General features: G+C 43.9%; 1 protein-coding gene across 3 annotated transcripts; it reads right to left on the bottom strand.

Annotated features, from left to right (window-relative positions):
* Positions 1 to 631: 631 nt before the first annotated feature.
* Positions 632 to 25,531, bottom strand: TMEM218 (transmembrane protein 218). Of its 3 annotated transcripts, XM_061592998.1 has the most exons (6): positions 25,443 to 25,519; positions 24,781 to 24,847; positions 24,597 to 24,667; positions 20,236 to 20,346; positions 12,703 to 12,805; positions 632 to 1,223 (listed from the first exon to the last, which is right to left on the bottom strand). In XM_061592998.1, the coding sequence occupies exons 4-6, from the start codon at positions 20,343 to 20,345 to the stop codon at positions 1,086 to 1,088; spliced, it is 351 nt and encodes a 116-aa protein (XP_061448982.1). In that variant the 5' UTR covers position 20,346; positions 24,597 to 24,667; positions 24,781 to 24,847; positions 25,443 to 25,519; the 3' UTR covers positions 632 to 1,085. The 3 variants fall into 3 exon arrangements, with proteins under 3 accessions (XP_061448982.1, XP_061448981.1, XP_061448983.1); XM_061592997.1 differs by lacking the exon at positions 24,781 to 24,847 and having other exon boundaries at positions 24,597 to 24,760; positions 25,443 to 25,531; XM_061592999.1 differs by lacking the exon at positions 24,781 to 24,847 and having other exon boundaries at positions 25,443 to 25,511.
* Between the last annotated feature and the right edge of the window lie 537 nt (positions 25,532 to 26,068).

Here is a 26,068-nt window from a genome sequence, read left to right as displayed (position 1 = left end):
CTGTACCACTGAGTGATGGCCCTGCCAACTTATTAAGATATTCAGAACCAACCATCTATTCAGCAAATGAGAGCTGTGCACACACTGTGTTGCATGCAAGGATCTCTAGATCAAAGGCCTAACATTTAAGAGTAGGGGGATGCAATACGTGTATGATTTAGCATCCTACGGAGCCCCAGGCGTCTTATTCATGAAGAATAACTGCAATCCCCATCATATATGGGATTTTTAAGCAGTGCATGCATGCAATAAATAGTAATATATTGATGTGATCCATTAATTTAATTTGGAGCCTCAGTCTTTGTGAGCATGTGCACAGACGTGCATCCCTTGAGACATTACGTTTTGTTCCGCTGTGGGCCGCTCTATACTTTTTAAGGAGTGGACAACAATTATTTGGTGACCGAGAAAAATGATCTCTGTTTCCATTTTGTCCTCCTGGAACAAGTCAGCCAAGCGACTTCTCAGAGGGACTCATTAGCATCTCTCACCTGTGTCACCTGGTGAAGGAGGCAGAGTGACAATAAATAAGCCCTTGGAGATCCATTAAATTAAATCCACTAAATAGAGAAGGTACTACAAAGAAATACACAGGCAAGGTTTCGCTGAACGGAACAGAGGAAAAGAGGAACTGGTTACAAATCAAATTGGCATTTAATGTTTGAAAATTTCTATATTTTTTTAATAAACTGCCCTCGCTAAAGAGCAGCTGCCAACACTCCAGATGACATGGCACCAGAATCAATACAGCTTACCTGTACTGCTATTCAAGCACATTTTCCTATAATCATATTTTGCAAAGGAAGTGAACTAAAGAGGAAAAATCAAAACATGGAAAGTAGGCTTAGAATTTGCACAATACATTTAACTGTATTTATGAAGTTGACATTGTAATCTCTTCTGTCTCAAAAAGCCCAGGATGTCATATAACACGATATTAAGAACAAAATTATATATACACCTTAAATATATATATATCACTAAGAAAACATTTTGATTACACCAATTTAACTTTGCTTCCCTTTCATCACAGGAAAATATTTTCCACAAGCCAAAACAGCACCAGCGATCGACAGCCTGTTTTCTTACGAGGCAGTTCTCATGGGTTTGGCGTACACGGGTTGCAGGAGGTGGTGAATCAAAACCATGAATAGGCACCCAAGGAAAACCACACTCAGAATGGACAGCAGGACGAAGCGGCCAATAAAGAAGGTATCAACAATCTGAGAAAAGAAAGTTCACAAGTGACACATGCTGCAAACTCACATTTATGTAAAACTGCAGCAGACTTACATTTATTTTTTCACTCCACCTCTTCAGACAAAAAAGGCCTGCAGAGTGGCTTACAGATCAGTAAAAAGCAAGCCACTATCCTGCGCTCAGGCTTAAAATCTAAAAAGACATGACACAAAAGGAAAATTTATTGGGAGGGAGGAGGAAAAAAGAAAGCAAAGTAGGACACCAATTCATAAATACAAAGATAATGACCCACTGAAATGGAAAACGGTTCAAGGAGAGGAGCCAAAGGCTGGTGGTCTCTCAGCTGTACTGATGAAGTGTCCCTGCATCTCTTCTCTTTCTCTGCCCCCCAACCCAGAATGCCTAGAATGCTTGCAGCCAGTAGGCAGTTGATTGAGGGAGGAGCCTGCACCTCGCCCCTCAGCTGTAGCCTAATGGTGAACAAAGAGCACTGAAAGACCTCAAAGCATCAATAGGCTCATGTGCCAAGCTCATTGGCAGGGACTCTCCTCCAGGGGGTCTTCTCAGGTGAGGCAAGGCGAGTGGTAGCTGAGGAGAGGGCCTTTTCATTGGTGGCGCCCATTTATGGAACTCTCTCCTGGCTCCTACTCTATTATCTTTTCTGCACCTGGCAAAGACTCAGTTTTTAAAGTTCTATGTCTGACCTATTTTAACTACTGTTTTACTGCTGGAGGTTTTACAGTTGATTTGCTTTTTGCCATCTTGCATTTTGTTGTTGCTTGGTTTTTTATTTGCAAACCACCCAGAGACTCATGGAACTAAGAGAAAGTATACTAAAACAAACAAACATACATTGCAATGTCTCTCCACATTCAAAAGGAGGCTATAGTTGTGCTCGGCAAGCTAAGAGGAAGGAGGTTTGAAGTGAGGAGATGGTAGACAGAAACAAGGAAAAGAAGTGTCGTTCAATCGCAGCCTCCCCAAATTGTGACCAAGAGAGGATCCTTTAGCTGAGGCATAGTGGCTTTGTGGAAACCCTACACGCTTTCACGCTAAATGTTATATCCAGAGCTTGGAAAAGTTACTTTTTTGAACTACAACTCCCATCAGCCCCAGCCCGCATGGCCACTGGATTGGGCTGATGGGAGATGTAGTTCAAAAAAGTAACTTTTCCAAGCTCTGTAACACATACAATTGTTTTACAAACAGTCAAGATGGCTAACAAAATATAGGCGAAATTCAACATATCTCAGGATAAAAATCAAGAAATAGTTAAAAGAGAGGAACAAAAAGAGAGAGAAACCACAGCGAAGAGACATCCAAAGAAAATCAACAGCATGTAGCTTAAGCTTATCCCACCAAATGCAACAAATGGTAACCCGTATCACATGTATTCTCATGCCAACAATATCTTCAATTTTTGTTTCCAGTAAAAAGTTCCTGAGATTAATAAATGCACAATTTAAATGTTTCTGAGTTTCCCTTCCATGCTCATTAAGGCATGAATTGCTTGCAAGTAACCGTGGGGTCTGGTACACATACTGGTTGGCTTGCGCTCTAGCTGCTGTGCAGTTGCACCATGCACTGAACTCTGATCGCTAAAGTGGACAGTTTACCCTGCAGATATACAAAGAGATGCATGCCAGGACAAGATGGGAGGAGTGAGGTTAAAGCTGTCATAGGGATACAACGAAAGGATGTCTGACTAGCCTGGGGAAAAAATAAAATAAACGAAGAGTTTGGTAGTGAGACACCCAATCTGCTCTCCCACACACACACACAAGTTCCCACACCCTCTTCCCAGCTCCTGGGACTGCTCAACGCTGCTTACAGCAAAGGCGAGTTTCATGAAACAGCGTTAACACAAGTTTGACCTCGGCTCGGCTACAGAACAAGTCTCCTGTGGGCGACATGTTTGTTCGCTCAACACGCCACACTTTTTAATTAGCCAATTAGCAGGGTTTGGGTGCTGAGAGCTCAGGCCATGTATTATTGATACCATATTGAGCTGGGCTGCCGCCGAGATGAGTCTCAAACAGACTCTGCGCCTCTCAGCCCATCTTCTTCCTGACCTTGATTCTGCAGCGTGGAGGGAAAGAACAACATGGGGCCCAGAAAAATGGCCTGGACTGAAATCTCAGGGATACAAGGACTGGAGCCATGACAGACTGTTGATGGTTCCACTGCTTTAACAACAGGCTTACCTAGCAGTGGGTTCTGATACAGCTACTTTGCATGACAACCGGCCCTTGCTGACCATTGCTGGGTATAAATAGCTTAAAGTCCCTTTGCCAGAGCAAGGTGTTAGCAGGCTTGCTTCTCAGGCCCTGCAGCCTTCTCCCCTGAACCCACTTCTCTTCACTGCTCCTCTTTGCCTTCTTGCACCCCCTCAGTCCCCAAGGCCAGAACTTACTCTTGATATCACTCGTTGCCTGCTTCATATGAACCCCAGACTCCTCTCTATTTCCCAGCAGTTACCTGCTGAACTTTGCTTCTGGAGTCACTTGTCGCTCCTGCAAAACCTGTGACTCCTCTCTCAGCTTGGAGGAAACAGGGAGGTGTCTTGTCTCACACCAGTGCTTTACCACCTGGGCCACCAAGCAGTCTGGTCCTTCTGAGGACCAAGGGGGCCTTTTAGGCTGCAGGTCTAGCCAGAACACAGGCGGGACTATGTCAGCTGATTCCACAGGCCAATTGCCGCACACCAGACCTTATAAAAACATCACATCCATGTCAGCTTCTCAGTCTGAGTATCTTGTCTTACTGAGTAGCCATACAGATTTCCTTGCTTACTCACTTCTGAATCTGAACAGCAGCCCATCTTCAACCACGACCATCTGCCTCTGGCCCTCATTTGCCCCCCGCAGAACCTGATCATCAAGCTGCCTTCAACGATGTCAGCCATCTCTGCGGACCTTTGTTTGCTTGAAGCAGAGCTTTTTTGGGGGTAGGGGGATGTCCAGCCCTGGACTGCCTTGCAGCTTGACCAAAACCAGATACAACATATGAAAGCTGCCTGAGATGTGGCATTTGACCCCAATTTGTTGTGTTCCCAACTCTGCAAGTGCAGTGGGTTTTAGATCAGATGCCATTTGCATCTTTTTCAGTCGCAGTTCAAGGTTCAATTGATGTCTGAATTTGGCTTAAGAATCAAAACTGAACTGGGTGGCCCCCAAATTATGGAATGATCTCCCTGACGAGGTGCGCCTGGTGCCAACACTGTTATCTTTTCAGTGCCAGGTCAAGACTTTCCTCTTCTCCCAGGCATTTTAGCATGTGTTTTAAATTGTTTCTATATTGTTTTAAATTTTAAAATTGTGTTTTAAATTGTTTTTAAAATATGTGTTTTAAATTGTATATTTGTTTTAATGTTTTTGACTGCTGTAAACCGCCCAGAGAGCTTTGGCTATGGGGCGGTATACAAGTGCAATAAATAAATAAATAATAAATAAATGGAACAATTCTGGGAAAACGGTCATAAAAGATGGACTGATATCAATCTTGCAAGGCTTACTTTTTGTTTTAAAACTAGAATTCCAGTGGTCCACTTTTGCATTTTAACATTACAAGACAAGCGTGCCTACTCAGGGACTCTTAGCAGTTCTGGCATAATTATTCTGGGTTAAATGGTTCTGAATATGCACTTTTGCTTAAGTGGATAAGTAGTGCCTTGGTGGACCAGATCAGGAGTCACTTAGACCAACATTCTTTGCAAAACATCCCTAACAACCAATGGGCATGAGATGGTCTACTACCAGGCATTGACCAGTGGTCCCAAAATGGGCACTTTCTGCCTACCCTTGAGTTAAAAAATGATCGTCCACAAACACTTGTTGCTTTCCACAATAGAAAGGAGGGGAGACTTTGCTGTGGTATATGAGGAAGCTGTGCAACACTCCCTCCCTCTTCCTTTCTTTTGTAAAGCCCATGTGACATGCATCCAACAGCATGAGAGAAAAGTGCAAATCAAGGCAAGGTCTGGATTTGCTACCCTCAGTACCCAGAATAGGTTTTCTCCTTGCAGGCTAAGCCACATGGAGCAATCATAGGGGAAGCCGTACAGCTCCCCATTAGCGATAGCACAGGCACTGCTTAACCGGAGCCCACAACAGTCTTGCTGTAGCTCAGTGGCACATCACATACTTTGCATGCACCAAGTCCCAAGTTCAAACTCCGGCATCTCCAAGTAGGACCATCTGAAACGCTGGAGAGCCACTGCCAGTCAGCACTGATAGCAGCTAGGTCAACAGGCCTACAATCTGACTCAGTACAAGGCAAATCCCTATTTTCCTATGTGATCACATCCTGGGCAGGACTCCAAATCGCAACGGCCCTGCTGGCTGAAGGGAGACAGCCACATTTTTCTCAGTAACAGTCTAGTGCTATTGTTGGGAAAATGCAATTCCACCCCTGAAAGAGGTTTTTGTCTGAGAAATGGCATCTTGATCACTTGCAACAAGGGCACATGTGCTATAAACTGAAAAGTTGGACATCAAAGTTCTTCAGAAGAAAAGCTACAGCTGTTGTGGGAAAGTCTAGGTGATTTCCCTCACTGCTAGAGTGTGGCGACAGTGGGGCTGTGTGAAGGAAGGCTGGCAGGAGCCTTGAGCCAGACAGCTCAAAACATTCCCAGTGTCTCTGGGAGATGAAGACAGGAGAAGGACTTGGAAAGGAATGTGGAGTTTAAATAATTAGGATCAGGAAGCCTTTGGGAAGAGGGAGAACTTCCTATGACGCTGATCTGTGAGGGAGCCAAACTGCTGGTAATGGAAATTCAGACTGTTTTGGAGCATTAATCTTGCAGCAGGGAAAAAGCCCCGAGGAGGAACAATTGATTATCGGTGAAATCTGCTGGAGGCAAGAGCTGTGCTAGTGAAAGTGGGGTGTTTGGGGGGGGGAAAGGGGATCAGATTACAGTTGCCTCTGGAGAAAGGGTGCAAAGGGGGGTGGAGGGAATAAGCACTCTAATAAGGTAATAGTAGCCAAGCATCAGCACCAAGAGAAAGAGAGAGAGCTCTCAGGATCAAAGGTGATGTGATCATCACAATTAAAATTCACATCTTCACTGCCAAACATTTATGTAGCACTCTTCTTAGCTGACTGTCAGTCATGTTACTGGCTCAAAAAGACTGAACTTTGAGGCAACAACTACCGCGTTGAACTGGTTTTGGTTTTAAATTGAGAAAGGCAATGTAGAGAAATGGGCTGAGGGTCCAAGTTGGCTTTTGAAAAAGAGGACAAGAGGAGAATCCCGTAACTATCTGGATCAAAGAATCTGGCTTTCTGCTTTAGTGTGGCACAGCACAGATTTCCCATCTAGCCACAGCACTTGTCTATCACAATTATTGATGTCAATAATTGTACAAATCCTTGCGAGGTGGCTTACAAGTAACAAAAATGTGCACCCTGCTTTTCCCCTTCCAAAAACAGCTGCTCAAAGTAGCTTATAAAATATAAAAACAAGCACATGTATAACAATAATCCATAATTAAAACACAAGCTTGTATCCAATGTAGCACTGCGCATCCATCCCGTCAGCACAAGGATGGGATTTCCCCCCTCTTTCTCCCCCAAATCTGTTCTGAAGGCTCCCCCAACCTTCCAGAGCAGATTTGGGGAGGGTGCATGTGGGGGGAGGAGAGAGGGAAAATCCCGCTGTGCAAGCATAAATCCTTACAGTGATGGGGTAGTTACTTAGCGCTACAGTGGATACAAGCCATAATTACCAGAATGAAATCAGCATCAAAGAGCCAGCAGAGGAAGAACCTAAACTACCAAAAAACAAAAGGTTGTTTGAAGATAGATGTCTTTGATTACAGGTGGAACACAGATAGAGAAGATATCTTCTTGGGGCAGGGAGTTCCACTGAGGAAGCCACGTTGGATGATGCAACACAAATGGAGGCAGACAGGTAGAATGCAATAGGTTCAGACCAAAATAATTATACAAGGAGGCAGCAAAAGGAAGGGACTGAGAGACAGGAACAACACGGAATGTGACAAGAGACTATGACCATCTGAAGACGATCTTGGGGTTACCGTGGAAAGCACACACTGAAAGTATACAAAATTTCAGCTTACACAGATTCCTTAGACAGGCAGTTTTAAAGTTTTTAAAAGTTTTTAAAGTTTTAAAGCCAGTTTCAGCTATGAGCAAAGGCAATCACTAATGGCAGCTTGCTTAATATTTGGCAGGTAGAGAAGAAGCAACAAAAATCCACACAGACATGCCACTAGCACTGTGAATATCAGTTGCCGGGACTTAAAAGCGGGGGAGAGTCCTGCTTGTGGGCTTCCCAGAGGCGTCTGGTTGGTCACTGTGAGAACAGGATGCTGAACTATTGTTTATCTTTTAGAAGAGTGTTCAGATCCCGCCCCCTTGAAGAATCACCAGGGTGGTATACAGCAACATACAAGATGGGTCTTTAGCCTGATCCAGAGGACTTTTCTTCACCATGGTGAAGACCACTGGCTTAAACGGTTTTTAGAAGTGGATGAAACAAATTCATAGATGAAACATCTTTTGATGGATACTAACCACGATGGCTAATTGAAATATCCATGTTCAGAGGCAGTATGCCACTGAATATCATTGGAGGGGGCAATAGCAGGGAGGGCTACTGCCCTCCCGTCTAGTTTGTGGGCTGTCCGGAGGCGTCTGTTTGGACGCTGTGGGAAACAGGATGCTGGATTAGGTGGATCATTGCTCTACGCTGATTGACTTTTCTTTGCAATGAGATGCAGTGGAGCGAGAGCTAAAATAGAGTGAGGGGCCAACAGGAAAACAAGCAGAGAGGGAAATACAGGTCACATTTAAAAGATCAAATTCTGGCTTCATAAGCCAGGAGATGTATGAGCTCCACGCAACTGCATGCAGCCCTTTGGCTCCTGACAAGTGGGAAAACATCTCAGGAAGCCACAGTTAACCGTAGATTCCCGCTACATGCAAACCAGGAAACTATGGTTAATGGCTTTCAAACAAGCCAGGAAATGAAGCCATGGTTTAAAGCTGGCTTCCAAACAAACACGGATTGGTAAGCCAAGGTATAGTTCACTCTGACTTCCTGGCTTGCTTCCTCCCATGTGCAGAGAGAGGAGTGAAGGAACTGCATATGCAGCTCAGGCATTTGTTTTCAGTACTAGAATTGGAGTTAGAACACACATCCTTTCCATTTCTCCCCCATCCAAGCACACACTTCCTTGATTTCTGAATTTAGGAACAATAACGGCTTTTTGTTGTCACTACTGTCAAGCTGCTGGGAGCTGGAAGTCCTAGGTGATTTGAAGCAAGTCACCCAGAGATCTGTCAGTTGATCCTGATCTATTTTCTGCCAGCTGCTGCCGTACATTACAACAATGCAAAAGAGCTGAAGGAAGAATGAGATACGTTTCCACAATATTTTAACAAGCGACCACAAGCAAATTTCCTGCTAACATGCATGTAACTCCTGGGTGTAGGCAAGTGCGTCTGTGCATCGATGAGCGCAAAGCCAGGAGCTTTCTGTGCATTTTCTAGTGAAATAAACTCGCAAGTGACCCAGCCTGAAAGCAGATTCACTTTGCAAACAAACCTCAGCATAAAAGCCTTTCCCCCTCTAAAGCTGCTACAAGGCACCTAATATGGCGGATTGGGTGGATAATTTAAACATTCAATTCAAAGGTCCTCTTCCAATCAAACACTTGTTTTTAAATGATCCCCTCACTAAGTCTGCAAACAAAATTAGCCTCAGTCAGATCCCCCCCCCCCTTGTAAAGATTCAGTCTTGGGACTAACTAGGCAAAAACAAAAACAACTACTTTGGAATTAAGAGTCTTCCTACATCAAAGGGATCGTAGAAGCATAGAAAGCTGCCTTATACCACACATGAGACTATTTGCCCATTTAACCCAATAGTGTCTCCTTTGACTGGCAGTGACTGTTCAGGATCTTGGGCAAGGTCTGTGTCTGCACTTGGTACTTGATGTTTCTTCATTAGTATTGTTTTCACTGGAAAGGGCATGGACTGAACCTTGGACTCTTCTAGATTAGGGAGCAGGGAACAGGTGGCCCACAGGCCGCATCTGGCCCATGAAGCTTTCCCAACCAGCCTACTCTCTTCCTGGTTTGCTTCTTATGCTGCATGGTGAGGAAGGAGTTTCCTCTCACACCATGTGGCACAGAAACGCTGCAGTCTGACCAGGGAGAAACAGAAGTTTGGCTTCCATGTTGCACAGGAAAGGGACTCCTTATCTTACTGTGTAGTAGGAAAATGCTCTTCCTCCAAACCCACACACATGCACACACACATACCCCTCCCCCATCCCAGGACCTAGCCTTGCTCTTTGCTTCTGCGCACCTTAAAGGAGTGTGACTGCGCCAACTTTTGGGTCTGGTCCCACCCAGTTTGGAACACCCCCTTCCCGACAGCTTTTCACTGCAGTGATGCAGCTCTTGACTTGAAGGGTCCCCCAATACTGTTCTATGTGAGCTTTACTACGGAGGTACAGTTCCTCCCCTAGACTGGAGTTGCCAAGGATTGGACCTGGGACCTTCTGCCTTTATAGGATGCGCTCCAACACTGAACTATTGCCTCTCCCTTTTCTGGACTATCAAGAGATCTCACTCCTTCAACAGGGTGAAGAGGAAGCAGAGCGCAGACAGAGAAAAGAAAACAAGGGAAGCGAATGAACATGCGGGCAATAAGGGGAAAGAATGTTCTGATGTGTATTGCAAATCGAGCCACTGATTAATCTTAGCCAACAAACCATAGCGCTCTTTATACAGATTGATGTTTCCTGCTGGGTATCATTATATCAAGCATAATGCTATTGTTTTTTAGAGGTACATTGTGAACAGCATCAACACTGTAGTTCTATGAACTATTAGATTGTCCTTAATTTATCTCTATTACACCTAATGATAATTATAACCCTTATAATGGCACTGGAATCTCTCTCATTCCCCAAATAATCCCTTGCAAAGGGAAGCTATTGTTCTTTTTTGGCAGATACAAATCACCCTAACATTTCCCTGGCATGTAGGATCTGACATGTGGTGGGCAGCTGGAGCAAGCCTCAAACTTGTAACGCAGGGCACACCTGCATCCATCCACAAGGAGGCATGCCATGCTGTGTCCATGTGATCCATATACACCTTTCTTGCGTCGGCATATATACACCTGAGACGTTACACCCAACTTTCCATTCATGGGAAAATAAGCCTGTTTGCAGGCTGGGGAAGAGGGTGCTGCACGAACCAACTCTTGAAATGATTTTGTTCTTTTCTCTTTCCACCACCCTAGTGGCAGAACAACTAATAAAGCAGACTGATGGATGGATGGTCCTGTATAAATCCAACACTAATACACCATTATTGCATCAATATGTTGCAGAATTCACCTGCAAAAAAACAAAAAACACACCAGTCTGGAGGAGCCCTAAGATCAGTTCACACCTAAACTTTCCATAGGTATTGATCACTTGGTCTGCTTGCCTATATAGGCCTCCAGGAGAATGGATTCCCAAAGTTCGAAACAGGCAACTGTTGCTTGTCAGAACTTAGGGTTCTGTTACCTCCTTCCTGTGTGATCTACCGCAACCATTTCAGGACTGTGAAGTTTAGTCTGCAAACCCACTGGATCAGTGACACTGGCTCCCTGTGCATCTGACTGAAAGAGAGAAATGCAGACTATTCCAGCCAGGAGTTTGCCATAGCAGCCCAGACTTCTCAGCCCAAAGTGATTCAAAGTTTATCTGAAGGAACGCCTCCGGTATCACCAATCATGCCGCCAGACAAGATCAGCCTCACAAGACCTTCTCTCGGTCCCACCGCTCAAAACAGCTAGGCTGGTGCGGACCAGAGAGAGGGCATTTTCGATTGTGGCCCCCACCCTCTGGAACTCGCTTCCTTTTGACCTTCGACATGCCTCCTCCCTGACGGGTTTTTCGCCGAGCCTTAAAGACCTGGCTATTCAGGCAGGGCTATGGGATTTCTGGGGTGGACTAGTTTTATGATGTATTAATTGAAGGATGGTTTTAGATTAATTGATGTAGTGGCTGTTGTTTGTATATTGATTTGTATATTGTATTTTGTACGTCGCCTAGAGTGTCCGTTAGCTTGGACAGATAGGCGACTAACAAATAAAATTTTATTTATTTTATTTTAAAGGCCTGCAGACCTAAGGATGGGGCGTGTATTTGAGAGAGGGGAGCTCCAACTGCAGTCCTCCCCAAGCCTGAAGAGGATGCCTCAATTCTAGTTGGGTCAAGCTCCCTTCAAGCATAGCCTGCCTCAAACTGGTGCTCACAACCTGCCCCCCAGCATGCCTTCCACCGCCTCTTATCTTCCTTCCCATTCTCTAAGCCAAAAAAACTTTACCTTGCGGAGGGGGGTCAGCAGGTAGCAGAGACTGCGAGTCCTGTTCCAAAGGAGGGGCCCTGTGTGGCCTCTCTTGAGCCTGCAAGTGAGACTCCCAGCTGGCAATGAGACTCTGCAAGTCATTTCAGCTGACGGGAGCCCTCTACTACACACACACAGTCATTTTTCAAAGGAAAGGATTTTTGATTTTATTTTTTTGGCTTGAGAAACAGGAAGGGTCACAGGGAAGGGGTGGCTAAATCAGGCTGCTTGAGTTCTAATTAAGCACTCAAAAACCCAAAATGAGTCTCAAGATTTTTTTTTTTGAGTGCTTGACTAGAAAACTTTTTTTTTTTTTTTAACAGCCTGATTTATTTTTGGCACGGGCCCCATCGGTATCATGTTCCATTGTGGCACTTCACTTTTTATGCAGGTTTGTTGTTTAGCTGTATTGCATTTGTATTTTCCTGTCAGGTGGAGTTGGGTTTTATTGGAGATTGTAAGCAACTTTGTGGAGATTTTACTGGAGATTGTAAGCACCTACCGAGAATCCTGGGACTTATAGTTTATCTCTCACAGAACTATAATTCCCAGCACTCAACAAACTACAGTTCCCAGGATTCTTAGGGGGAAGCCATACTCTTTAAATCTGCCCCAAATGTATGGTGTGTATGCAGCTGAAGTTCCTCAAAAAGAAAGGTTCTACATTTGTGATTGAATGAATGTTGACCTGGCTCAGCCTGTGCAACTAGGTACTGGGGAAGATCACCTGGCTCTCTCCCTTTACCTCCAGGCTACTGGTTGCCTCCAGGCCACTGGCATTTAAGATACCTGCCCGTCCTCAGCCTGAACACCTGACAATCATGCCAAGCAAAGCCCTGGACATCTAGCAGTCCTTTGGTGGCAGCATTGTTCTAACCTCTCTCTCTCTCTCTCTCTCAACAGTAACTCACTTGGTCTGGCAGCATTGGCTTTCCCTTGGGAAACGGGCAATGAGTGGCCCACTTGCACAGATGCATTTCACTGGGACTACCCTTCGCGGGAGCACTTGAGGCCCCTTGAAATCTCTGCCTGTGTCGGCTTGTAAAGAGCCAGCGCAGATTTGAGAGAGTTGGTAAGAAACGCTGTGGATTGGGGGATGGGGAGAGAAATTCTCAACACCTTTACCTTAATTTCTGTAGCCGGTGCTGGAAACTCACTGGCACGAGGGAAAAGCAACAGAGCCAACGTAATTATCACAGCAGCAAAGAAAACCAGAATGACAGAGAACCTGGAAAGAAAGAGGGAGAGAGTAACAGAGGAGTCATTACTGCTAAGACAGTAATCCAAACCACACTTTCCTTTAAACCTCCCGACGGGCCAGAAGAAAATGCAGCCAGGGTAGTTCCCACCCTTTTCCTTCCTGATCATGTCATCCATCCCCTTCCTTGCCTGCTATGGCAAGCAGGAACCCAGGAATGTAGCTGGTGAAATGGGGGAACAACAGGAGTGGGGAGAGAACGGGTAGGAGCCGCCATGGCTGACTTGTGTTCTGCTGCATCAAGAGATTTAACAGAATGCGTCCAGCATCCAGGTTGCAAGCTGGTAGCCACAGACGTGTGTAGGATCCGGCTGCAAGTATGCCAGCGTATTCTGCCGTTTGTAGGCATCGCAGATCCTAACTGCATTACAGCAGGGCGCTAGAGCCTCCCCGAGCAGCCCCAAAGGGCCCTGTCTGTAACGAAGTGTTTAATAACGGTAACTTCAGGGTGCAATTGTCAGGAATCAACATGGAAAAGTGAGCTACGAATCTACTGGGATGATTCCCCCTTGCTACGCTGCAGGAAGAAGGCCTAGAGGGAAATGGCAAGTTCTGGAAAAAGTGCATTCAGCAATCCGTATCCATTTGATGGCAGTTTTCTTTTTTTAATAGATAGCAAACAGCTGCGCAGTAACAGTCAATACACACCACGTCTTGAGAAGCTAAAAGATGCATTTCAAGGCCTTATTAGATTAAGTGGAAGATACCTGACTGCCAATTTTCATTTGACATAGTTTATTATTCATAGATTTTACCAAACAGGAACAAAAAAGAAAAATAACACTACTTGACAATCCTCCCTACTGCAAAAATAACATCGTAAAATACATTTGGCTGATGTGGCCTACTTTTTTTTAACAAGCAGGGAGAGACACAAGGTGTTGATCCTGTTGGCCCCTGGGAGGATGTTCAAGAGGCTACAGAATACATCACAGCTCCCTCTCCAACACTGGATTATCCTGGCTGCCCTAGCCCTTCCAAAGTCTGGGCCCTACCCAGATCAGTAGGGCCAAAAAGTGCCACGGGGGGGCGGGAGATGTGGAGGTAGGACCAGAAACAGCTTGGAGCTGATTGACCCACAGCCGTCGAGCATGCCCCCAAACCAGGGAGACTTTTACACCAGCTTAGCAGCTGATGCAAACCTCTCCTTCTTTCCATCCCACTGTTGTCAATGGAAGGGGAATACTCCCAGACAGTAAATGGATGGAAGGGTGCAAGAATACTCACCTGTCCTCACTTCCTCCACCCTGCTGGCAAGAGTTCAGCAGGGCTTAGGATACGGCAATTAAACCCCCTTTGGTTTACCATCACCACCACCACCTTAGCTTTACAGCCCAAGGGTCCCAATGCCTCCTGTATGTTTTTTTATATGTATTTAATCACAGACAGGAAGTCACACTGAAAGCGGCCACTGGCATGATTCTCTACGGACGTAAGTGTTGTGTCACTTTATCCCTTAGCACAAGGATAGGGACCCTGAAACCTTTCCAATGATGTTGGGCTCCGTCTCCCATCAGTCTCAGCCAGCACAGCTAATGATCAGGGGTATGAGTGTGATAGTCCAACAACAGCCCTGCTTTAGCATCTGTATGGGGAAAATCACGAAGGTAATGTTCAAGGGTTTCACACTGATAAGACTCACACAGCCAGTTTTGCTTTAATTCCTGTCATGCCAAACAACAATCTTCCCATGATAGGGACCCATAAATATTTTTAAAGGCTGGGGTGCTCAAGGTGCAGGGTTTAGAATTATTAGGATTTAGTAAATCAACATTTGAATTCAGAAGAAGTCCCGGAGAACACCGTTTAGGAATACTATATAGAAAAACTAAGCTTCACGCATTATACTGTATACGTGAAGGGAGCATCGCTTAATTAAAGAGGTAGTTGGGCACCATTCTTAGCCCCTTTCTGACATCTGCACATTAGACATGGGTGTTTTGCAGAGGGAAAGCCGACACGCAAAGAACTCCCTGGGAGCTAAAACCCCAGTTGCACAGAGTTCCTACACCCAGGGATGCCAGTGTGTGAGGTCAACGAACACTATGATTTCTCCTACAGATGCTGGGGATGAGGCTGGAAGAAAACTCTTGAGGGTGGGGCTAGCATCACACCTCCACTGTCCCCACCGCCTCTATAATCGTTTGAAGGGTGTTCTAAAAGCTCGCTGTTCACATTCTGCTCTCTTGCCTTTCAACCTCAACTCCGACTCCTCTCTCTCCACACATTAACTCTCAGCTTGGCTTGGCTCCTCCTCCTGTAGCAAACCTCTGCTCTTAAAGCACAACAAGTAATATGGTGCAGTCAATTGGTTGGTCCTAGAAAACAGGCTAGGCCTCTCTCTTTTCTCTATCAATTCACATTGACTACATCAGAAGCCTTTTTTTTTTTTACCAGATCTTTTCTATTGGCATGGTGGTGGTGGTGGTTCAGCCCTCCTAACCATTCTGGGAGAGGAGCTCTAGGGCAGAGTCACACTATTGTTGTGTCACTATTGTTCTGTTCCTTTTTACTCTAAAACCTGGTCGTATCAGCTCCAGTGCAGTTTTTTTTTTAATTAAAAGAAAGCTTCGGACTGGGTTCGTAGTCTGGGAGTCTTTTTAGACTCTTCCCACTCACTTGAGGCTCAAGTAGCCTCGGTGGTTAGGAATACGTTTTACCAACTTCGGTTGGTAGCCCAGCTACGTCCCTATTTGAGTAAAGAGGACCTTACATCAGTGGTACATGCTCTGGTAACCTCACGTTTGGATTACTGTAATGTGCTTTACGTAGGGCTACCTTTGAAGACAGTTCGGAAGCTACAACTAGTGCAAAATGCGGCGGCCAGATTGCTGACAAGGACCAAGCGGTCCGAGCATATAACACCTGTTCTGGCCAGCTTGCACTGGTTGCCAATATGTTTCCGGGCTAGATTCAAAGTGTTGGTATTAACCTATAAAGCCTTATACGGTGCGGGACCACGATACCTTGCGGAACGCCTCTTCCGATATGAACCAGCCCGTGCACTACGTTCTGCTACGAAGGCCCTCCTCCGGGTTCCAACTCACAGGGAGGCCCGGAGGGTGATGACAAGATCTAGGGCCTTCTCAGTGGTGGCCCCCGAACTATGGAACAGTCTCCCGGAGGAAGTACGCCTGGCGCCGACTCTGCTCTCCTTCCGGCGCCAGGTCAAAACCTTCCTATTCTCTGAAGCATTTTAAGTTACACTGATTTACTTTTAAAAATGTTTATTGTATTGGATTGTTGATTGTATTTTAGTATTATTTTGTTATTCATTGTATTTTTATGCTATTTTATGTTCACCGCCCAGAGAGCTATTGCTAGTCGGGCGGTATATAAATTTAATAAATAATAATAATAATAATAATAATTTTACAACTGACTGGTAGATCAACCCATTGCCACTCCAGGTGTGGGCAACGCTATAGGCTCAGGCAGAGACAGTGATTGGTCCAACATTTTGCTATGGGTGGTCTTGAAAGGTCTGAAGTGGGGCAAGGAAATATGTCCAGCTGAGGAAAGAGTCATTTCAAAACACAGCCAGAAAAACCATTCTCACTGCTTTTGTAGTGACTAGTGTACCCACAGCCCTAATCTCCTCTGCTGGGTTCATTTCCTGTAAGTAAATCTTGACTGTGTAATACTCTCTCTTCATTTAAAATAAAGTATTTCATCCAAATGTGGTTTTGAACCAAAAAAAAAAACAATTTAACTTTTAAATGTTAAGACTTGCAGAATCACAAGCCAAACATTCTGGATCTATTCACAGCATATTTTGGAAGGCTGCTTACTAGGAATGATGCATTGAACTAAAACAGTTTTGGGTGGGAGGAGTGTCAAACAAGTTGAAAACTCTAGGCAGTCTTTCTCTGCAGCAGAGCATGCTGCAATCATGAGATAAATCCTGCCCTTTTCTGTCTTATGGACTCGTGGATCAGCATTTTTCTCCCAGACAGACAATGTTCCTAGCCAATAGCAGGAGATAAATTAAACAACCAAGTGCTCCCTAATTTATTCAATCATAAGTAACAAGAGGAAGCAAAGTATACATGTAAAATGGCCAGGTAACACTTCCTCATTAAAAATGCTATTAAGATTTGATTTAACAAATGAAACATTAGACAATAAAAGAAGAGATATTAAATATCCCAAGTCTTGCCTGAAAATAATTGGATAGAATTCTTTCATTCTGTTTTCATGGTGGCAGGGGATATAATGACTCTATTACATTTTCCAAATGATTTCACAATCCAAATTTGGAATACCTGGGTTTTGTTTTCTAAAATCTGCAATCCAATTAAAAAAAATCTTGGTTGATTATTTCAATGAGTTTTAGTGGATTAATTAATTAAAATGTGCATCTACGTTAAAACAACAGTTATGAAGGGAAAAAACATACTCTTCATTTTACATGAGGGCCAATAAACTGTGCTTGAAACCCGGGAAGACAGAAGCTCTTTGGGTAGGTGGTTCCCATGTGCGGGAGATAGGCAAGTTACCTGTTCTGGATGGGGTTGCGCTCCCTCTAAAGGAGCAGGTCCATAATTTAGGGACACTCCTGGATTCACCTTTGTAACTAGAGGCCCATGTATCCCCTGTGGCTAGGAGTGCTTCTGTGATGTTGTTTAGGTTGTTTTCAATTATGTGTTTTAAAATTGTTGTAACCCACTCTGGGACATTTGGGTGAAAGGCATGCAATAAATAAGCAAACAGATAATAATTTTAGCAGCTTTGTCTGGTTCATCAGCTATGGCTGTTCTTGGACAGGGATAGCCTGATCACTATAGTCCATGCATTGGTAACCTCAAGGCTGGATTACTCCAATGAGCTCTGTATGGGGCTGCCTTGGCCCTGGTTCAGAAGCTTCAGCTGGTGCAAAATGTGGCGGCCAGACTGCTGATGGGGGCAAATGGCCAACAAAATGTGGCACTACTCTTAACATCTGCTCTGGCTGCCCATCCACTACCGAGCTAGGTTCAAGGTCCTAGTATTAATTTACAACGCCCAAACCAATTTAGGTCCAGGGTATCTTAGGGACCACCTGAACCCTTAAATCCCACCTCAATCACTGGGATCATTTTCAGGAGCAGCACTGGTTGTCCCCCAATTTGGCGAAGCTCATTTAACATCCACACAGAATTAAGCCTTCAGTGTCATCAACCCAGTTCTCTGGAATGTTCTGCCAATAAGAGATTCAGCAAGCGCCTTCTGTTTTAACTTTTGAACACCTGCTGAAATCCTTTCTGTTCCACCAGGCTTATGCAGGCAATTAAGAAAATGTATATTTGCAATAGCTGACCTTTGTTTTTACTGTATTTTTAATGGTTTTTATTGTACTTTTTTTTTGTTTTTACTCGTTGTAAACTGCTGCGGTGCTTTTAAATGAAATTTGTTGTTATGCGCCTTTAAGTTGATTATGACTATTGGTGATCCTATGAATCAGTGACTTCCAAGAGCATCTGTCATGAACCACCCTGTTCAGAGCTTGTAAGTTCAGGTCTGTGGCTTCCTTTATGGAATCAATCCATCTCTTGTTTGGCCTTCCTCTTTTTCTACTCCCTTCTGTTTTTCCCAGCATTATTGTCTTTTCTAGTGAATCATGTCTTCTCATGATATGTCCAAAGTATGATAACCTCAGTTTCAACATAGAATTATAGAATAGTAGAGTTGGAAGGGGCCTATAAGGCCATCAAGTCCAACCCCCTGCTCAATGCAGGAATCCAAATCAAAGCATTCCCGACAGATGGCTGTCCAGCTGCCTCTTGAATGCCTCCAGTGTCGGAGAGCCCAATACCTCTCTAGGTAATTGGTTCCATTGTTGTATGGCTCTAACAGTCAGAAAGTTTTTCCTGATGTCCAGTCGAAATCTGGCTTCCTGCAACGTGAGTCCATTATTCCGTGTCCTGCATTTTATCATTTTTATCATCATTTTAGCTATAGTTCAGGTTTAATTTGTTCTAACACCCAATTATTTGTCTTTTTCGCAGTCCATGGTATGCTCAAAGCTCTCCTCCAACACCACATTTCAAAGGAGTTGATTTTTCTCTTATCCACTTTTTTCACTGTCCAACTTTCACATCTATACCCAGAGATCGGGGATACCATGGTCTGAATGATCCTGACTTTAGTGTTCAGTGATACATCTTTGCATTTGAGGACCTTTTCTAGTTTTCTCATAGCTGCCCTCCCCGGTCCTAGCCTTCTTCTAATTTCTTGACTATTTTCTCCATTTTGGTTAATGACTGTACCAAGGTATTGATAATCCTTGACAAGTTCAATGTCCTCATTGTCAGCTTTAAAGTTACATAAATCTTCTGTTTTCATTAGTTTAGTCTTCTTGTCATTCAGCTGTAGTCCTGCTTTTGTGCTTTCCTCTTTAACTTTCATCAGCATTCGTTTCAAATCATTACTGGTTTCTACTAGTAGTATGGTATCATCTTCATATCTTAAATTATTGACATTTCTCCCTCCAACGTTCACACCTCCTTCATCTTGGTCCAATCCCGTTTTCCATATGATATGTTCTGCATATAGATTAAACAAATAGGGTGATAAAATACACCCCTGTCTCACACCCTTTCCGACTGGGAACCAGTTGGTTTCTCCATATTCTGTCCTTACAGTAGCCTCTTGTCCAGAGTATAGGTTGCGCATCAGGACAATCAGATGCTGTGGCATCCCTATTTCTTTTAAAGTTTTCCACAGTTGTTCATGATCTACACAATCTGCTGTAATCTATAAAGCACAGGGCTATTTCCTTCGGAAATTCCTTGGTCTGTTCCATTATCCAAAGTATGTTTGTGATATGATCTCTGGTGTACAAATATATTTATAATTAAATAATAAATATCATAGCAGGAATCACCCTAGAAAAGGCATTTACTCCTCTGTGTGTGAGAAAAGAGGGAATGCTTTTTAAAAAATGGTTCTTGTTATCTGCAGTTACCATAAGCACATGCACTTTTTAAAAAAAATCATCTGCCTGATTAATTGGAGCATCTTTTCAGTTGATAAATTTAAAAAATATCCAATGGATTTTTTGCTTAAATACTGCATCCCTAATTTTTTAATCCATAATATTCTCCTTCTCCCAAAACCCAGTTACTTTACAATAAAAAATACATGCCAAAAATATTTTCAGAAAAGATCAGAAGTAGGCTGCTGAGTACCTCTGATCTCTTTTCTGTCTCCATCAAAAATCAGCTGAGAGTCTCTTGTGATGAAGCATTAAAATCAACACACCTTGAGCTCCCTGAAGGAAAAGGTGGGAACACAAAATGTAATTAATTAAATGATGGAACCCAACCTTCTGAGGAGGAATGGCTGAAATATTTGCCTGAAATCCACATGGTAAGCAGTTTCCTCTCCAATTACTTTCCCAGCAGGAGACACCACCTTACCTAGCGAGTCCAGAAGCTCTGGATAACAACACGCAGAGCAGCAAGGTCAGTACCCAGAGTAATGCTAAGATAAATACTCCTGGCCCAACTCCAAGAACTGTGCCAGACATCCTGCAAAGAAAAAAAAGAATTGCTAAGCTTTTTGTTAGCACTAACTCTCCCATTCAGCTCAGGAGTTTTTTGTTCTCTATGGAAGCTACGATAGCTCAATAACAGCAGAATAGCAATGGGGTTGCATCAAATTAATGAACCTAAGCTAGTCATGTCCATTAACTTCAGTGGGTCTACTCTGAGTGCGACTAGCACTGGGTATGACCCTATGATTTTCCTGGGTCTCTCATTTATTTATCTACTATATATTTTAGGAAGTTGTTTGACTGTTCGCTATGGATTGTATCCAGTGCAGCACTAAGCAATGAGTTCCATCAGCACAAGGATTCACGCTTGCACAACTGAAAATTTCCCCCTCTTCTCTCCCCCCCCCATGTTCCCTAAATCTGGTCTGTTGAGCAGATCTGGGGAGGCTGCAGGGTGCACAGAGAGAGGAGGAAGGTAAAGTTCCATTGCGTAAGCATGAATCCTTGTGCTAACAGAGCAAGTTAGTTGGACATCACCCTATGCATTTGGACACCTTTTAAGATATTGTAACCAAATTTTGCAAAATGGTTCTTGAGATCAAGGAACAGGTTTTCATCTATGTTTGGAGACAACTGGACACCATTTTGAATCAAGATAGCAGACTGAACCTTCCAAAATTGCCCTGATTTTTTTGTTTCTTAGTATTCCTGAGCAATGCAGTGTATGAGGATACTAGTTTAAAATATTTTGAAGCCGCCTTTTAGGGCAAATGCTCTCACAAGTCATCTTCCATAAGAGATTTTAAATACACTTATGAATCAAAATAAAATAAATACAAAAATTGATACAAGAACCATCAGTGTCCCCATTATGAAAAAGATATGAGTGACATATAAACTATGATTGCAACTATGTGTAACAAGACAGTACTACCAATGTATTAATACAATGTATCCAAGAATTCTCCATTTTGAATTTCTTTGCATTGTTGTATGACTTTTGAATATAAAGCATATTTTTAAAAAAATCATTGTAAGAATGATTCAACCACAGCCAAAAAAAACAACAGCATCAACCAGTGTAATATAATTAAATGCAATTGAGTAAAACATCCTAAAACATTAAAATGTAATTTAGACACCAGTAAGACTATTTAACTACCAGTCAAAAAATCAACAGGAGCACAGGACTTGCTTAGAAAAAAGCAGTCTGAAAGAGATAAGTCTTCATTGCCCCATCTGAAGGCTTAAAAAATAAGCCTGCTTAAAGGGGCAATATTTTAAAACACGAAATATATGGCAGCCCTAGGCATGGGTAAAAAACAATGGTCAAAAATCATGGATATTGAATAAAAAATAGTGGTGGCTGGTGGCTCCATGTCAGTTCTGGATTTTAGTCCAAACTTTCTTTGAAAGCTCAGACTAAACTCCAGAGTAAATTCTACTGCCCCACTGACATGAAGCCACCAGCTTCCGCTTATAAAAAAATGTAGGGGTAGAGAGACACTTACTGTTTGGCCGGTTCCACTGTGTCTCTGTGACGCCCTTCCCTGGCTCTCCCTGTCAGGTTCCTACCTGCGCATGGCTACTGCCTGTCACTAGGCACCACCAGGGACTCCACCAGTCCGGACTGTCCTTTTTTATTGTTTCTCTCCCCGCTCTAGCACAGATCTCAACAGATCCCCCTGCTAGGCAACCACCAGTCACGTCCTAATACTAGTATTCCCAGAGACTCTGAATACTGGTATTGTTATTCTCTTCACCGCTGCCACCATTTGTTACAGTTTCCCTTCAGCCTTGGTATTTACCTTACCCTCCCTTCTGGTCTGTGAAACCCCAGCCAAGGATCAGGCCTTTGGTAAACCAAATTAAGTATTTATTAAAGATAACAAAGCTAACAAGATTAACAAGATTTCTTCTTAAGGCACATAAGCATATGGTTTTACTCAATACTAATCCGAACTCCACCCCCCTCCTTCTCCACTCTCTCCTGGTAAACCACTCTCTCAAACCCACCAACCAACCCACTCTTTCTCTTCTCCCCCCAGATTCCACTCTCACTCTTCCTTTTATACGTTCAGCCATTTTAAACACTCAGCCAATCATCTAGCATTCTACTGCCCATTCACTTCCCCTCCTCTTTCACTCCACTTACCATGTATCTTCTAAACAACCAACACTTACCATATATACATTAATATAGGAACATCACAGTCTCCACCTCTCTTTTCTGAAAACGGGGGCACACAACATCAAACCCCACCCCTTTTTATTGTAAAACCTGGTGGGAGCAACGAGTGTGTTTTTTTAAAATTTCGCTTCAGGCAGATTTCTTAACTGATTGGCAGATTAACCTGTTGCCCCTCCAGGTTTGGCTAATGGAAACAGTTTGCTGTAGGCGACTACTGTGCTCACAGCCTAAGTCACACACAATCCAACAAAGAGTTAAACATGCTCATGGATGAGCAGCCCAGGTCCCCCTAGTCAAAAACCAATACTCCAAGCCACTACACTACTTTGCATCACAACCCATGTGCATCGCTCCACTGAAGCTTACATAGAATTTACAGAAATCCACCTGAAGTTCAATACGCTGGCCTATTCTCTGGGAGCATTTTAGCTCAGTGAGTCCATAGGTCAGCAGTAAAGCACTGCTTTGTATGCAAAAGCTCCCAAGTTCAATTCCCAGCATCTCCAGGCAGGGCTGGGCAAGACCCCCGTACGAGACCCTGGAAAGCCAATGCCACTTCAGTGTACAGTACTGAACTAGATGGACCAATGATCTGACTCTGTATAAGGTACCTTCCTAAGTAGGTAGTGAAGTAAAGTTCACTGAGCAGAAATCTGATCAGGGAGAACTTGAACAAGGTGTGGTTCCAACTCCCAAAACTGCCATGATCTCATCAACTGACACAGCCCAAGTAACTTCACACCAGGGAAAGGTGCAGAAATTGATACACCAAGATGATCAATGGGTTGAAGCACCTTCCCTAAGAGGAAGAGCTAGATCTTCTGGGGATTTTTAGTTTAGGAAAAGGATAACTAAGGAGGGTCTGGATTAAAACATTATGGACAGCATGGAGAAAACAGAAAAAGAGACATTTTTCTCTGGCTCGAATTTGGAGTCATACACTGAAATTCATTATAGATTCATTATAGATTCATGACAGATTCATGACAGATGAAGCAAGTCCTTCACGGAAAGCACAATTCATGTATGGAAATCACTGCCATAAGATACCGTGATGGCTCCTGGCATAAAGGTAAAGGTGTCCCCGCACTTAGAGTGCGAGTCGCTTCCGACTCTTAGGGTGACGTCTTGCAACGTTTACTAGGCAGACCGTATATATGGGGTGGGATTGCCAGTTCTTTCCCCGGCCTTTCTTTACCCCCCAGCGTATGCCGGGTACTCATTTTACCGACCACGGATGGATGGGAGGCTGAGTGGACCTCAACCCCTTTTACCGGAGATTCGACTTCCTCCTTCCGTTGGAATCGAACTCCGGCCGTGAGCAGAGCTTCGGCTGCGTTACCGCCGCTTATCTTATAGATGTAAAAGTGGATTCTTCTTACAGTCAGTGGAGGGAGGACCATTAAGGTGATAAGAAGAGCCCTGCTGGACCAAGTCAAAGGCCCATCTAGCACAGTATCCTTTCCCACAGTGGCCAACCAGGTGCTTTTGGGAAGCCCACAAGCAGGATCTGAGTGCAACAACACTCTCCTCACCTGTGCTTCCCAGCAAGCAACTGATGTTCGGGGCATAGTACTGCCTCTGATACAAGAAATAATATAGCCATTGAGATGAATGGTCAATGAGAGTCTTATCTTCCATGGATGTATTAATCCCACCTGAGTTAGTGACCATCATTACATCTTTTGGTAACAAATTCCATGGTTTAACTGTGTGAAAAAGTGCTTCTTCTTGTCTGGCCTGAATCTCCCACCATTCATTGAATGACCCTGAGTTTTAGCACAATGTGAAAAAAGCCTCTCTGCCTGTTGCCTCCGCACTATGCGTAATTTTATAACCTCCATCATGTCCTAGCCTTACTCACTTTCCCCCCCTCAACTAAACCCCCCCAAATGTCAAAACTATTCCTCATAGGGGAGTTGCTCAATCACCCCAGTCATTTTGATCACATCACCTTGTGGGCTACCTAGAAGCATCTGGTTGGCCATGGATGGAACAGGATTCTGGATTAGATGGACCTTTGGTCTGATCCATCAGGTCTGATCTTATGTTCTCAGTTCCAACTTTTTGAAGCAGAAATATTATAGTCTTACCTGACAGTAGCCTTGCTGCTTTTTCCTTCCTTTGGTGGGGCTTCTTGTACCTTCCAAAGCACCACAAAAAGCTGGAGGGGGGGGATTCAACAGATGAAACTTTTCCCCTTTGCTGTATTTATATGTTGCAATATCTTCCCATCCTATCTGATCATTAGAAGAACCTGTAACAAAGAACAGGTACCTGACTTCTGTGGGTTTTTTGCTTCCTCCTTTCCTATTCCATTTTTCCTTTTGTGCCACACCAGAGTCTGAGGGGAGAGATTGCCTTGTTTTTACTGAACCCCAAGCTGCTATGGAAGCCGTTTTTTTTCTATTGTTGTTAAACAGCAGGATAAAAAATTTTAAGTAATAAATATCCCACCCTTTCTCCAAGCTCAGGGTGGCATACATTGTTCACAATGGGGGTACATTGTGTCCTCTGAACAACCCTGCAAAGTAGGTCAGGTCTGGAAGCAGCGATGACTTGCATTTCCATGGGGGGGGGAGGGAGAAGAGGAGGAAGTCAATGCCTGTCTACTCGTTTCTATGATTTAACCAGCTGTGCCAAAGGGAAAGGGGGAAATATAACTTTTCCCAAAGAAAAGCCACAAAGCATCACCTGTTGAACTCCTGCTTGGCACAACTCTGCCAGGTGTATGGGGGAGTAAGCAGGAGAGCCCAACCTCACAGGGTTGTTGTGTTAAAGAATGCAAAGTACAAGATTAAAATACTGTGCAAATCAAAACTGCTCTTTAGATTTGCAATAACAACAAGAGCCACGAGGCGGGAAGAGCAGGAAGGGCTACGGGGAGGGAAAAAAGCCTCCCAACGTGGAGCCCAAAGCAAGGATGTCCCACTCCCTACCTGCAAGCTCGACACAGGGACGTCCCACACGGGCTGCAAAGCCCATTTTCCTCCTGGTGAAGTTTTTGATCTTCACCCCAACCAACGGTGACTTCTTAACCAACCGCTGCAAAGATTCTAGTTAGCTTTGCACAGTGGGGACCAATAACTACTTCTCTTTCATTTCCTTCGCTAGGCCGGATTGGAGGTTACTGTGAGCAACCCAAAGCCTCAGCAAGAGAGCACCGCCTTTTCAGGGAATGTGCCAACTGATTGGTTCAGCAACGGAGGCCCCTCTGCGCCAATCACCTTCTTCCATTCTGCCCGTTGTTCTCCCCATCAGAGCCGTTCCTCCCGCTCCAGCCGTGATGTTTAGTACAAGCTTCCTTTCCTTTGCTGCTGACGGTTTTCAGTGTTTATTTTTTCCCCCGAGCACCACCTGATGGCCTTTTTTTTGTTTCTTTCATCAGCGGGGTTGTGCAGAATTAGGCTATCCTCCCATGCGGTGCCTAGTAGATTTGCCACCTCTTCTAAGAAACAATAATATGCATGTTAATTTCATTGAAATATATGCCATTTTTAAATTGTCAATTACCTAGCACTGGAGATGAGCTAAAAATAATTTTAAAAGAAGTCTTGAAAAAAAT

This window comes from Rhineura floridana, chromosome 12 (assembly GCF_030035675.1).
Source record: "Rhineura floridana isolate rRhiFlo1 chromosome 12, rRhiFlo1.hap2, whole genome shotgun sequence".
NCBI classification, from domain to species: Eukaryota; Metazoa; Chordata; class Lepidosauria; order Squamata; family Rhineuridae; genus Rhineura; species Rhineura floridana.
Note: the sequence above shows the minus strand (reverse complement) of the source record. Positions and strands in the feature narration are given on the sequence as shown.